Source organism: Brienomyrus brachyistius, chromosome 6 (genome assembly GCF_023856365.1).
Source record: "Brienomyrus brachyistius isolate T26 chromosome 6, BBRACH_0.4, whole genome shotgun sequence".
Lineage (NCBI taxonomy): Eukaryota > Metazoa > Chordata > Actinopteri > Osteoglossiformes > Mormyridae > Brienomyrus > Brienomyrus brachyistius.
In genome coordinates, this window is record NC_064538.1 from 14,232,840 (window position 1) to 14,247,937 (window position 15,098).

Genomic DNA, 15,098 nt, shown 5'->3' on the forward strand with positions numbered 1-15,098 from the left:
ATCTGGCGGGAGCTGGGAGGGAGCAAAAATGTGGATATAGAATATTCCCCCTAATCCCGGATGAGCAGGTAGAAGGTGTATATATGAAAAATAGTTATTTAAGATCCATTATCTCTTCACTCAGAAACAAGGTTGATTATAGCACTGCCTGAATAGGAAATGTTTTATAACAAAACGACCGAATGTCTTTTTCATGCTTGTCATTTAAATGTCCCTTAAGAGTTCATGAAATGATTATAGTGCTGAAATAATAAAACTTTAATCCAAGTCTTGGCAGAGAGTCCAGTTATTATGGAGTGACATATAAACAGGTACATACATACAGTATATATAATACATTTATATATATTTATATATATTTATTATATCGTCACCTAGACACATACACGTATACAGTGTGTGTGCGTGTATACTGTGTATATACATAATACAGTTTTGTTAAAATAATGTAGTATTATAATAATAACATGAAGGCAGGCTGTGTCAATATTCTCAGTTCCATCAGTGTTAAATCATTAAAGGTAATTAACATTTTTAGGTCATGATGTATTTAACCTCAACTAAATATCCATTTTAACTGTCCTTGTGTTAATAGGATCCACGGATTACAGAAATCCTTTGTTTTTTGCAGGCACTGCTCCCCCCATAACAAATGAGTTTAGTGCTTCGCATGTGGTCTTATCCCTTGATTAGGTAAAGCTGACATCAAACCAGGAATTCATGCCATGATCTGTCTCCTTTTCCTTTCATTAAAAGATATGCATATAATTCCAGGATCTTCTCTAATGTAAGGAATACTTTAATGCATATTGTTCGACCTCCATTCTTTGTTCGCAGGTTGATATTTATTTATTTTCACAGTTAAATCATCACATTTGAGCTACCTCTATAAAAAAAAATTTAAATCATAAGTTTTGTTTCACAGCGTGCAGCCCCCCTATTTCCACCACACTTGGAGTAAGATGCCCCCCCCAGACCGCTGACCGCAGGGTCAGAGACATGAAAAGAAAGGGGCCCTTTCTGTTAAGGCGGCAAATCATCCACACATTTCCAAAGCCCAACCCCAAGTTACACTTTGTCTGTGTGTGTGAGTGTTTCACAGATGTCAAAAATTTGTTTCCATTCCTCATCATGACTGTGATGAAGCAACACGCCACCAGCTAACTATGCTGCATTCCGGCATTGCGGCGGGGGCCTTCAAACTCCCCACATAAAAACAAATGCATATCTATGCCACAAAATTTTAATTTTCCGTAGATCAGCATAACGTTCCTGGGTTTTGTATTCTATACATTCAGATGTTCCTGATCCCATTTTTCAGACATTGTGTTAAATACTTTTCGTTAAGAAATTCACAGTCAGCCAGATGTTAATGCCGCCAATGGCATTTCAGAAGAATGAGATCCATGAGCTTAATATGCTTCGAGGTGCCTGTCTTCAGCCGCATGGAAGAAAATACCCACAAAAGAGGCTCTAAGTAGGGGCTAAGTGAAGCGGCTTCCCTAAAAAGCAGTACTTCTAATTCCAGGACTTTCTCCAATGTAATGGACAGAAACGTCAAGTGCAGCCTTTTGGTTATCATCACTGACACGAGGTCTCATACCCCCTGACATTCAAGAGGAAACCTGCCAACAAATCCCATGACATTTTCACACATCACATTCAAAAATCATAACTGAAGTGGATAAATATGCCCCCAGAGAGCAGAGAATCCCAATAAGACCATGAGAAAATAAAAACACATCATTAAGGCAAAAGCTTTTTTCAACGTGTGCAAATACCTGGCCTATATACAAATGCGTAACCCTTCCATGCAAAGCTCTTTTTCTCACTGTTCATTTCAAAACCGTATCATTAATAATGAATGCAACGCATTTCAGCAAAGCTAGTTCTAATAATCAGATTATCTCTTTATCCTCTGCGTGCTAATTCAGCAGGACTTCAAGGGTTTAAGAAAGCACCATTTATTAAATCTTCTTTCTGTAATCCCATTGGGAACTTATAGCTCTCTACTAATTCCCACTTGTCTGATCGAGTAGAATACTGCTTCAAAGACTAAGTTCAAAAGTGAAACATCTCTATGGAAGAGTGAGGCCTCACAAGATGGTGTGAAGTCTCACAACTAGGATTTTACACGCTTTGTTTCAACACCCACTTTTAATGACACTGCTCTGCAGTGTTATACCTCATGAGACTGATTACTATGTGGGTAAAACGTTTATATGAGGAAAAAAAATATGGTTACATACTGATTCCATGGTTGTTCGTCATTAATTAATCATAACAGTTCACGTATGTCATGCAGTTATTATATATGTTTATTATTTGTACTTGAGTAGCAACTGAGTTATAAAATTACTTATGTCACCTCAAGTAAAGTGTTAACAAAAATGTTTATATAATTTGAGGTACAGTATTGCTGTAATAATAATAAAAAGCATTTTTACATTGGGTTCTTTTAATTTGTATTCTTTTTAGATCTATAAATTTAGTTATTACTATAATGACATTCTGTGTTAATCCCAGTTACTACTAATTTGACCAGAGGGGATAGTTAGCTCTATACCGTACCCCCTCATAGCTAAGCTCCTAGAGTATTCTGTCAGACTTCCATAATTCACTCATAAAGCTTCTCTGATAGATCAGTCTTTACTAACAGACAGCGATCATCATCCTGGCCATACACAGACAGACGGGTCCACAGCACCTGTCTGTTTCCATGGCAAAATGCTTTGATGGAGGGAAAAAAAAAAAGCTTTTAAAAAGTTTTTGAATACAATGTCCATGGAACAAAAACACATTTTCATTAAAATGTTCATCAGAATTCACTCTGATGTTGACCTCCGGTAAACAAGCCTCACAAAGTATCACCTTAGATCCCGTTGAATCCCTTTTGCTTTCTCTGATCCCGATATCACACTTCAACCCAGTTCTAGCTGCTGCTCTGAAGCCTCCGACGGCCTTTATGTAGGAGATCAGAAAACAGCACGACTTCTTAAGCTGGGCAGCAGTTGGACAGTCCGTAAGCTCACATACCTTCCTATACCATCACATCCGTAAGAGAAGGCCAGCCTACCGCCTATAATATCGGCTTCCTGATAGGCTCCAGATGTGCATATCCAAATCCTACCAGACCAAGATACCTCCCCGTCCTCAACCGAAGACACACGCACGCAACCATAGGTGTGCAGATAACATATGACGCATGATGTGCTGACCCCAGAACTGCTCTATGTACCAGGGTACCAAATTTTAAGGATATATTATGTAGCCTTTGTGTAGATCAACGTGACAGCTGTTGATGCAGGTCCAGTACAAACACTTTATGCAATTTATTACTTACAAAGAGTCCCCCTAAGATAACTTCCGTGTCCCTTTGCCTTTCATGCTTGGGCTGGGTATCTTGAAGTCATGTTTGCATTTTGAATTTCAGCCTGACTGAGCTGCCATATCAGGTTCTTGACATTAGTTTAAATATTGTCAAGCAATAAATAAAATTACGCATCGGTTTAGAATAACCCGAGTAAATAATTAAGACAAAACTTTTAAACACTCACTCTGGGCTCACTTTGTTAGCCTTATGAACTGTCAGACAGACTGAAAAAACAATTTAAAGTTATGTTTGGCCTGAAAGCCGAAACTAAGGGCGCTTTTTAAAGTCTGATAGCGCAGCTGCAAGATATAAACCTCTTTCTGTAGCTTCCCCCTTCTGCCCTGAGCTGTCATTTTTAAAAATGAAAGACACCTGGATCTCGGTGCAGGTAAAGAAATACTGGCAGAGGAAATAATGTGTGATTTTGATTGAGGCGTACTGCCAGCAAGCATGAAACAGCTGTCTGAGAGGGAGTTAGCTCAGGGCTACGGCCAGGATTTCCCTCATCACCCCAGCACCTGTCTGTGGTAGGGTTACCTGTCTGTGGTAGGGTTACGGGATGCAGGCAGGTATCTTTCACAGATCACGTTGACGGACACAGAGCTCAGCGACGTTTGTGCATAGCTGACTGACACGTTGGGAGGCTGAATGGTGTGTCGGTGGGAATTCTGCAGGATTTTTTCCCCCTCGGTTAGATAATTACAGAGCCGTACTATCGGCAGTATATTACCACCAAACACACATCAGGCCGAAAAGGCTGAAGGGCCTGCATATATAACTTAATAATAGAAAACAATACAAGCTCTTCAGGCTATGTTAACCATCACCATGGAGATGGACAAACAAGACGTTAATGCGAATACAGGTAAATATAGTAAATAAAATCAATATTGAATATTGCAGAAAGATGCTACTTTCTTTTGCACAAACTTGGTAAACCTTGGAAGTTCTAAACATGAAGTGCAATGGCAGTCATTGGAGGAACCAATAATACAGTTAGAGATGCAAGAAGATTCTTCTACAAAATGCATCTTTCCCATAAGCCTAAGCAGTTATCACTGACTCCTTCAATAAACTGTGCGTCTGTGTAAGGCGTAGTAGGTGGCCCCTTTAATGGAGATCACATTCTGATTTCTTGGCAATGCATTTACCTTTTTTTCCTCTTCACATAACCCATATTTAACCAGTCAGATGGAATTCAAATAATGAGCTCCTTGACTCTGTGCTGAAAACGGAGAGCTCTCTTGAGGTCCGAGACCATTTAAAGTGACTCAGCGCACCAGTGAGCCCTGAGGTCCGCAGCATGGCCAGAACGGAGCAGATATAGGCATGGACACCTGCAACACACCTTGCCAAAGTACTAGTTAGGGACGTAAATGACATGGGGCAAGACTGTCAACGATGGCAGTAGGAACACGAGCCAGTAGTTCTTTTAGAGGTAAACACACAGCTCTGAAAAATAGGAACCAAAATATTCAAGAGCAGCGACTATGAGAAGCAACAGGTCATTAAAAACACATCTTGGTGGCTTCTGTAAGAAAAAGTTCTGCAGCCCCACAAAGACGCAAGATAGAGAACGGTGAAGGCCAGGACTAAAAGGGAAAAGGAGGGTCCGTCTGCAATTTTTATTTTGGCCACATGGTGGAGGCATTTTTTTCCTAGAATTTTATAATTTTAGTGCGCATGAAAGGGCAGCAGATCTGTCTGAATAAATACATAGGCAGACGTATTGGGATATGCTGCTATAATATTCATAAAATATATAAAACACTGAAATTTAACATCACTTTAAATTTTTATTTTAACTTTACAGTTCAGTGCCAATACAGAGAGGCTTTCTTGCTCTGTTGCAATGCCATGTATCATACGATTGGTCAATGTCATAATGTTGGGACCCATTTGTTTTCCCAAACTGGCTCTTTTACCTGCCATATTAAATGTGTTGGTTCTGAAAACTGATGCCGTGGGTTACAGTATATAGCTCAGTATGGGCCAGCATGTACAGTACAAAGATGGCGATAGGAGATAAAATCACTGGAAATAGTACAGATGGAAGTTAAAGCAACAAAAAAGGCAGCAAACATCCTCCCAATGTAAAGTTATCAAGCACATATATTTGGTATATTGGACATTTGTTATATTTAAAATCTAAACTAGGATGAAGCATAACTTGTACCACATCGGCCAAAGATGCCTGTAAGTTGTATCATTACACCTTTGCCTTTTTTACAAAGAGAATATTCTGTTCAAAAATATTATATTCCTCATGCAATTCTCAAAGAAATTAATTTTTCCTTTTCTTCCCCCAGAATCAATAACCTCTGGGCAAAACTATGTTAAATTTCTGGTAAGATTACTTCTGGGGAGAGTTAACAGAAAGTTCTCCATTTTTAGAATTAATACCAAAGAGAAATCCTGGTGGAAGAATCTTTCATCTGTGTTTGGCTAAGGCAACGTTCTTCCAAGGGGAAGGAGCTACCTGGCGAAAAGTCCAAGTACAGGATCTGCAGTCGAGCAAAGGCTTTTGGGCCATATCTACTGTAACACCTTCACAGAGGTGAAAAAAGATGGATCATTCAGCAGCTCAGTGAAAAACATCTTTAGTGGGACATGGACCTTTATGCTTTCCATCTCTCCTTTCAGGAGCACCAAGGGCCTAGCAGTGCTGACAGAGTGGAAGGGAAAACCTCCTGAGGGCTTTGGAAAAGGGCCTGATGTGGCCCCCCAGCGCCACAGTGATGTGGCTCCATCGTGGGTCACATCAGGTTAGCCAGCATAGGCTTACATACAGAAAATATGCTTAAATATCCAAAAATATCCATTAGTAGAAATTTAAAAGTAGGGAAACTATTTTTCACCTTTAGGAAAGTCTGATTTACTTATTTTAGAAGATGACCATAGAGTAGAAGTTACATTACGTTACTAACATGACAAGTGATGAAAAAAAAAACACCTTTTAGTTACATACTTTAACGTGGGATCAATGTGTTCAAGAGGGCCTGCAGTGATGACTCTGTCACTGGCTGAAGGAACCACCAACAAAGGTTCCTGGCAGCTACCAGCTAGGATAGAGGTCAGGTACACACTGGCCTGCTGTTGGCGATGTTCTTTAAAAACAAAAAAAAAACACAATTTTTCCTTCCCAAACCCATCTGTTCCAGTTCAAACGGAATCGATGTCTCTTTGCATCGAGTTGGACTCCTTCCGACCGTCTCAGAAGGGTCCCATATGGTAATTCTATATCAATAAAACAACCATCGTAGAGGGGATGCAGTTTGCTCTGCGTTAGGGCCAGTCAGAGTCCAGGCTTCTGCTTCCACTCAGCCCTCTGCGAGAGGGGCGCCAGGTTAACGAAAGCCCATTAATCCTGGGGCCAAATGGATCCATCCAGTACCCAGGCGTTGAGGCCCTACAGCCACCGCCACATCCTGGGCCTGATGTTTAAAGCCAACGCCTCAGTACATGTGGGGGGCAAACTAGGGGTCACACTGGGGAACATAAATCCAGATACATCAGAGAAGATATTTCTCTGTATGTTTTTTGAAATATGAATGTATGGTAAATATAGAAATATAGTGTGTGGAAATCAATATATTAAGGGGGATATATGCAAATACCCAAAACACCTCAAACATGCCCTAATTTATTAATACTTTTTTTTTTAGTTACGGCACCTGAATCTGTAGTGCTGGCAGATCCTACACATAGCGCACAGAACATAATACGTTTTGGCTAAATAAGGTGAAGGAAAACAGAGAAGCTGCTTGAGCAGCAAACACTGCGGACACCCGAAGGCCACAGTCTTTATCATGACACAAGAGCGGCGCTACAGATAACAGAGAGGCTTCAGTGTTCAGCTCTCTTGTCAGTATCTGGTGGATCTTTTTTTTTTCCAAGGAATGCAGGTAGCGAGAAAGTCCCCCGGGAGCCAGAACAGAATGCAGGTCCACTGTGAGGGCGGCCGTCTCGGTGGGACAGGTGCCAGAGCAAAAACATGCCGTAATTAACATGTACACACGGCCAATCAGTCTCCCAGATTGTGGCCAAACAGGAAGTGCTCGCCCAGAAATGCAAGAATATTGAAAGGCGAAATCCAGCGGTTTGCGGGAGTGTGCAAATGAGGCCAGTGATTCATAGGCAAGGTGACTGAGCCGCTCTTTAACGGAGTCCTTCAAAGTGCTCGTCTCCGGGACGCCGGCAGGGCGCTTAATTACGACGCTTAAGAATCGGCGAGTCCTTCGCCTCTCAGAATGGCTCTTTCTAAAATGAGAAAAGTGCAACCAAAACAAAAACAAATGAGATCTCTAAGCCGGTCTTAACTTGGGGTTAATGACTCAGGAGAGCTGTGTGCTTCAGGCCCCGCAGCCGTAATTGAATTTGACAGTGCACCAGTAATTTAATGCACCAAGATCAACAAATTGTACCTGGGACGGTCTGAGGTGCAGCTGAACCTCCGTGTGAAATTCGACCACGCGGCCATTTTCACAATTTTCGACACCTTAAGTCCAAGAGAAAATTGTTTCACAGGAATTCATCCCGCCTTCGCTATGAATATGATAATTATATCATTTGCTTATTTCTTTCATCATGTGGAATTTAATCATTTAAATAAACGAGGGAGGAATGAGAAAATGCTGGTTTCTGTGTCTCCTTTATACAGGCCCCACTTTCATAAAAATAGAAAAAAAATAGCAAATCCCATGAAACACGGTCTTGCTGCTTTAGCCACTGCAGCCCCACGCTGCGAGGAATCCACTGTTTGCTACGGTAAATCCCTGCGTGCTGACGGACTGCGATATGGCGGCCGCAGGTTGCCCACTCAGGCTTCCCAGCACACCAAAGACACCAGCAGGGCGCTGCTTCACTCCCATCACTTAGTTATTTGCGGCTTGCAGGGAGGATTGTAACTTTGTTTCAAATGATTCATTTCATAAGAGGAAGCGCATCTATTTGCACCCCTCCAGATTCACCGCCGCACAGCCTATTCCTCTAAGCTGGCTCCTAGCCACGCCTACGTTGTGGCCACAGGACTATGGACGCGACGGGTAGAAGGGTCTACGCTCTCTGCTTCTCTCAACGTGCTCAAAACTGGAGTCTCCCTCAGAGCTGCTTCAAGACCTTCTACTTGTTTCTGCGAATAAAAGGCTTTCATACTGATTATCTTCATTTACTGTATAGGTAGAGTCACTAACTGAGCTAAACTCCTGGGAATTCATTATATTTCGTTTCTTGTATCGACGTGATACCAAGAACTGAGAATTATTTAAGTTTTTATGCAAATACCAGAGGACACTACCCCACATCTGCCATGCGAAAAACCAATCTTCTTGCTTTTTTACAGTGTTCTTACACCAAATTGAGCAGGGAAAAATCGACATGCTCCAGCGGATGCGATTCCTTGCAGCCTTGCTGGCTGGTGGTATCATTCTCTCAACGCATCACTGACACGCTCCGCTCGCCTGCTTACAAGCTGACGCCTCATTGGCTCTTGGGCCCCAGACGGCAGCCTCCAGCGACCTGCTCCTCCCAGCCTCTGTCATCGCTGTAGGCTCTCAGTGTGTTGCTTTCTGACACTAAACACTTGGGTGACACCAGTTTTTCAAGGCATTATTGACCAAGTAATTTTCTAATAAAAATACATTTATTGAAACCAAGGGGTGTATTTTTAAACCCAAGCCCCCAAGTATGATGTATAGTCATTCGTTTTAAAAGAAAAGGTCCATATTCAGAAGCTAAATTGTGCTTTTTTTATCAGAACAAAGTTTTTCTTTCTTTCAGTCTCATGTTTTTCTTCACTTTTTGAGTGGATTTTTACTCCCTGATCTCCCTGCTTTGTTTTGCTCTACTGCACTGGAACCATGATCGAGGAACCGAGAGGGATGTTATCTGTCCAACCCACATAAACTATCCTGCATATTTAACTTTAAACAAAGGAAGATATTGCAAAAACATCAAAGACCTGTTGGTGATTGTTTATTTTATAGCTATGCTGTGCGCTAGATGGGTTAGCAGATAAAGCAGTACAGAAAAAAGGTATATTTCTACATAGAGCCTAAGAAAAACATATTAAGTTCTTTTGATACTACTGAACAGTACATATTATTCTTAAAAGTAAAATAATAGAAATGACGATGATTAATGACTAATATATATTAATATAATGCATTTTGGTTGTACAAAATATGCCTAAAATCATTTTTCAAACCTATATTTTAAACATTCTTCATGGAAATATAATCCATGAAAATATACACTAAATACATTGCATACATTTCTCAGCAAAGTAATAATGTTTTACAAGCGCTGCAAGAAACCAGATTAAACATGTTCTTGGGGGGGGGGGGGAGTCATTTTACTGTTAAGCCACTGAAGGCTGGTTAGGAACATTCCTTAAGGTCTGGGATGTTGGACCGCTTAGCTGCCATGCGTTCGTTCTCTATAAAGGACGTATTGACAGCAGCTCTGACATGTGACTTGATCAGCAGATGCCCTTCAATCTAACCTTTAGGAACTGTAGCCAAGTGTAAAGCTCTGGTCATTATTTTTGTGTGGAGAGATGCAGATAAAGTGGATTGTGTTACTCCTGCTGTATATGGAGTCAGACCGCTGTCTGATACCTGTGACCACAGGCGAGTCCCCCACTCCCATTGGCTGTCTGACTCCCTGGCTCACGGCACAGGATCAGTGGTACGCTCCTGTTTTGGCTTCGCTCCCTCATTTCTCCTTGCTTTCAATTTGTCTAAGAGTCATAAACCATCTTTGCCATCCTCTTAGAGCTTAGCTGAAAATTCAAGCTTTCCTCCCGGTGGACAAAGAGATTTTAAATTGCATGGAATGTTGAACATACATCTCAGTCTTTTCATAGCTTCAGTAAGAAACATGTTAACATTTACTATATACAATAAACTCATGCAACCACAATGTTTATGAGTTTATTTGTATATATTCAAAGCCCATTACAGTATTCTCACGTATATAGTTACACATCAGAAAAATTAATATTAAGTTCAACAATAGATCCATTTGCAGCCATCTGGCTAAAAGCCCTGAATTAATTTGTTCAAAATACTAGTTTTCGTATATTCCTGTACTACCTTCATTATTCTTAAAATCCACACATACAAGCACCCTGCTCTCTACTACAGTACAAGTATTAAGACAAAGTCCCAAATTACTTCAGACAACAGTACGCATTTAGGTTCACATTACACATCGCTGCAATGCATCTTGTGCCGAAGAGGTCTAAAGAAGTTTTTCCGTATTTATTTTCTGAAGATCAAGAATAAACTTTCGGTCCATTTCTCATGGCAGACTTTATGTTATGCTGGCTGCTCTTACCATTTTTATATTCCCATTAAGTGAATTATGTAGGTACATTTAATACTGCACCATGTTAAGATACCGCATTTGAAGTCAACGGCACAAGATGACATGTGTATCTGTCTTGTAATTAAAGTTTTGTCAAGGTCATCGGAGACACAATTTTTGGCAGATGTGCCCAACAAACAGAATCACTCAAAAGTTTAAAGATTCAAATTTTCACATTGTTTTGCCCCTGCCGTCAACTACAGTATTTCTTAAAGGTAAATCGCCTATACAGAGGTCAGATCTCATGGGGTCCAGTCTGTCTAAGCAAGGAGCATGTCCAAACTCCTTCTGTATTGCACTCTGAATATCATTTTGACAATTTTTCTGCCAGAATAAAGAGAGGACTGGCAGCTTTTGAACAGTTTATTCGTTCACTTAACATCTAAGTTCACAGAAGAAGTGGCCGAGGGCTACAGAAATATATCTATTTAGATTTGAGAATCTCCTGTCAATCCAGCGGAGTTCATTTAGGGTTAGCCAATTGGATAGATGAGGACTAAATGGAAAAGTTAGGGCTTGTTCCAGAGATGAAAGCCCTCTTGGTGTGGTCCACAACTCTGAAAAGTGAGAGAGGGAGAAACAAATTATAGAAACACAGGGTCCCCACGATGCAGAGTCCACTCTCCAGGTGCGGCTGAATTGTTTCCGTGAGCGACCGAACGAGACCCATGTGAAACAACTTGGAGTGACTCTGAGCCAACAGAGGCCGCCCCTGTGGCAAGCTCAGGTACCTCAGGACAGAGATAATAGCAAGAGCAGATGTTAAAACGGTAGAATGGAAATTGTCGCAGGACGACGGATAGGAATTCCGCACAGCCGCAGATGAGAAAAAAAAAAATCAGTAAGACATCTAAGTACTGCAAGAGATGGTCTCCACAGTGAAATATAGGCACTACTTTGGAGAAAATAACTTTCCCCTATTCCCAATAGAACCATTATGCTTTTTGTTCGTCTCCGACGTATGGTGTTCATTTCGGTTTGACAAAATCGCTGTCTTTTCCACTTACAAACCCAGAGGAATGTTTTGAAAGACCCGCCTTTCCCATAGCCACATGGCAACAGAGGCACGCTGGCAGAACGAGGAACCATCACAGGCGCAACAAACAGTTGTTTGACAAAAGAGCCCGGGGAACTTTAAAGGAGACGGACCGCATAAGGCGTCCTTAACGTCGCAGTCAAAACTCTGCCTTGTCCAACACATGACACATCCACGCCGATCTTTCATTTTCACAGCGGGGCGCTTGACTGACGGCTGGCTCAGATTACATCCCGATAGCAGCACACAGAACGTTATTGCATATCAGAAAGCCAGAGCATCCTTTCCGTAAAAAAATCACATTCCAACTACAAGCTGCCTCTCTGGCACAGAACATTAAAAGCCTTTGAAAGGGGAAAAAAAGTTTCGATTTGATCTGCTTTTCTCGGGATGAAGAGGTGTTGAATAATGCAATTATCCACCCGGGAAGGAATTCCGAGGATGTCTTCTCTTTCATTCAGCATGGTAGAGAGACCACGAGAAGAGGTATGCATTTTGTTTCCACTTTTCACCAAAGCACCACTCACAAGCAGACGATAGCTATTCTCCCCTAGCAACGTGTCAATATAAATGCGATGCTGCGAGAAATAGTTAGCTTTACAATACATTTGAAGCTCCCACGGAGCTACATATCTCACAGCAAATTGCGTCAACGTTTTATAATTTTGCAGGTCACGATCTCTCCTTGTGTGGTGAACATGATCCTTTTAATTGTCGGCAAATTTCAGGTAAGGTGATGGAGGTGCGTGCGGCTGAGGGGCTCACGCCCAGCCTTACCTGCTGCAGTGTGTTGTCCGTCACGCCCTCCTCCTTCTTCTTCTCCATCTGGGGGTGCCTCGGGCTGCCTGTCTGCTTGTTCTGGTCCTTCGTCTGCCTGTGTAGCACAGGGAACAAAGTGCACTTCAAGAGCCTTGACGAAACAGGCAGAATACACAGGGGTCGCCCCCATCGCTGTCCTCGCTGTCATTCCCACTACCGCATGTACTACCTAACAACAAAAGGGCTGTTTAAAATGGTCATACTAGTGTCACTTCTTTGACAAGCTTATTGCATGTGACAGCAAGGCTGTGATACTGAATGCCAGATTCTGAGGCAGGAAAACATTATAAATACTTTTTGTATAGGAGAGTGAATTATGGAATTAAAATTCCACTGAACTGTTTTATAAGTCCTAAAATTACATTTTATTTTGTCAAAATTGTGGTCACAAATATCAACTGTCATCTCCTGCAATCTTTCCTCCTTCGGTATATAAATTATCGCTTGGTTCTATTTTCTTAACCTGTTTGTTCCTGACAATATAAGCTCCTGTGAGTTCCCTCTCCAGGCACTCACAGGCCACTATCTATCTGTCACATCTCTGCTGAGACCTGAAAGTCGGTAGAGCCAGTGCTCACCAAGCACTGCGAGGCCACAAATCATTTCCTTCCAGTGGAAACCGCCACAGATTAAATTCCAGCTCCAAAGCTTAGATGTTCATGTTCCTTTCCCTCCTACCCTCATGCCTCATTTCCTTAGGCCACTCACACCTCTCAGCATCGTCCCCACCACAGGCTATGTAAGAGAGATCTGTGGTCTTCCCTTTCGCCCCCAGAGCATTCTGGGTTTCCAGGCGGCCTGGCACTGCGAGATAACCCCACGGAGGGCCCGTGTGAGCCGCCGGTCAGGCGCTGGGGCTGCACTGTATGTCTGGCAGCAGCAGAACGCCACATTTCCCCTGGAGCAGCCCATCTGGGTCACATGCTCAGCATTTCCCTGGTTTTCCCAGAGTATTTTTTTTAATCTGCTGAAAAGTAACGGTCTGAGTCCTTGGGGACTATTATTTGGTTTTGCACTGCAAAGCTGCATTGATGAAAGAGCTGACCAGTGTGGCTTTATTGTCTGAAATGTTACACCAGAAGCGACATACCTAGGATGCAAGTCCAGATGTGCTGCAGTAAAGCAGTTTACGCTAGAGTTTAGGGGGATGCATTTTAGCAGTACAATGTAGGGGGTGTGAAGCATTCAAATCTTGCCCTCAAATTGTTTTTGAATTTCAATATTGAAACAACAATAAAAAATAAATAAACTACATCTGTACAAAAGGGCAGTATGCATAACAGTTTTTATAGTCGGGTTAAAACAATATAATTAAATGTCTCTATGTCTAAAAGCAAATACACACACAGACACACACACTATATGGACAAAAGTATTGGAACTTAATCATTTCATTCAGACCCATTGTCACAGGTATTTAAATTCAAGCACCTAGCCATGCAGTCAGGTTTACAAACATTTGTGAAAGAATGGGTCATTCAGAAGAGTGAATTCAAATGTAGTACTGTCATAGGATGCCACCTTTGCAATGTCAGTTTGTGAAACTTGTTCCATGATAGATATTCCACAGTTAAGAGTAAGTGGAATTATTGCAAACTGGAAGTGTTTAGGAACAGCAGAATCTCAGCCACGAAGTGGCCGACCACGTAAAGTAATTGGGGTTGCTGAGTGCTGAGGAGCATAGCATGTAAAATTTGCCAGCACTCTGTTGACTCAATAACTGCAGAGTTCCAAACTTCCTCTGGCATTAACCGCAGCACAAAAACTGTGTACCAGGAGCTTCAGAGAATGGGCTTCCATGGCCGAGCAGCTGCACAATGCCAAGCGTGGGGTGGAGTGGTGTAAATCACGGCACCACTGGGCTCTGGAGCAGTGAAAACGTGTTCTGTGGAGTGACGAATCATGTTTCTCTGTCTGGTAATCTGATGGACAAATCAGGGTTTGATGGATGCCAGGAGAACATTACCTGCCTGACTGCATTGTGCCAGCTGTAAAGTTTGGTGGAGGAGGGATAGTGGTATGTGGTTGTGTTTCAGGGGTTGGTCAAGGCCCCTTACAGTAGTTCCAGTGAAGGGAACTCATAATGCTTCAGCATGCCAAGACATTCTGGACAATTCTATGCTTCCAACTTTGTGGGAACAGTTTGGGGAAGGCCCTCGTGTTCTAGCATGACTGTGACCCCGTGCACAAAGCAAGGTCCATAAAGATGGTTGGTAGAGTCTGGTATGGAGAACCTGATTGGCCACACAGAGACCTGACCTCAACCCCAATCAAACGCCTTTGGGATGAAATAGAATGGAGATTGAGAGCCAGGCCTTCACATCAACATCAGGGCTTGACCTCACAAATGCTCTTCTGGAAGAATGGGCAAAAATTCCCACAGACACACTCCAAAATCTCGTGGACAGCTTTTCCAGAGGAGAGGCGGCGGTCATAGCTGCAATGGGGGGACCAACTCTGCATTGATGCCTATGGGTTTAGAATAGAGTGTCATAAAAGTTC

At 42.1% G+C, this 15,098-nt stretch overlaps 1 protein-coding gene across 6 annotated transcripts in view; it reads right to left on the reverse strand.

Moving 5' to 3' along the window:
• The window catches only part of LOC125745205 (ERC protein 2), a 214,384-nt gene that overhangs the window by 94,365 nt on the left and 104,921 nt on the right, over window positions 1–15,098 (reverse strand). For all 6 annotated transcript variants that reach the window (XM_049017803.1, XM_049017802.1, XM_049017801.1 and 3 more), the window contains one exon: window positions 12,555–12,651. In XM_049017803.1, the coding sequence (XP_048873760.1) occupies window positions 12,555–12,651 (97 nt within the window). The remainder of the gene's footprint in view (window positions 1–12,554; window positions 12,652–15,098) is intronic.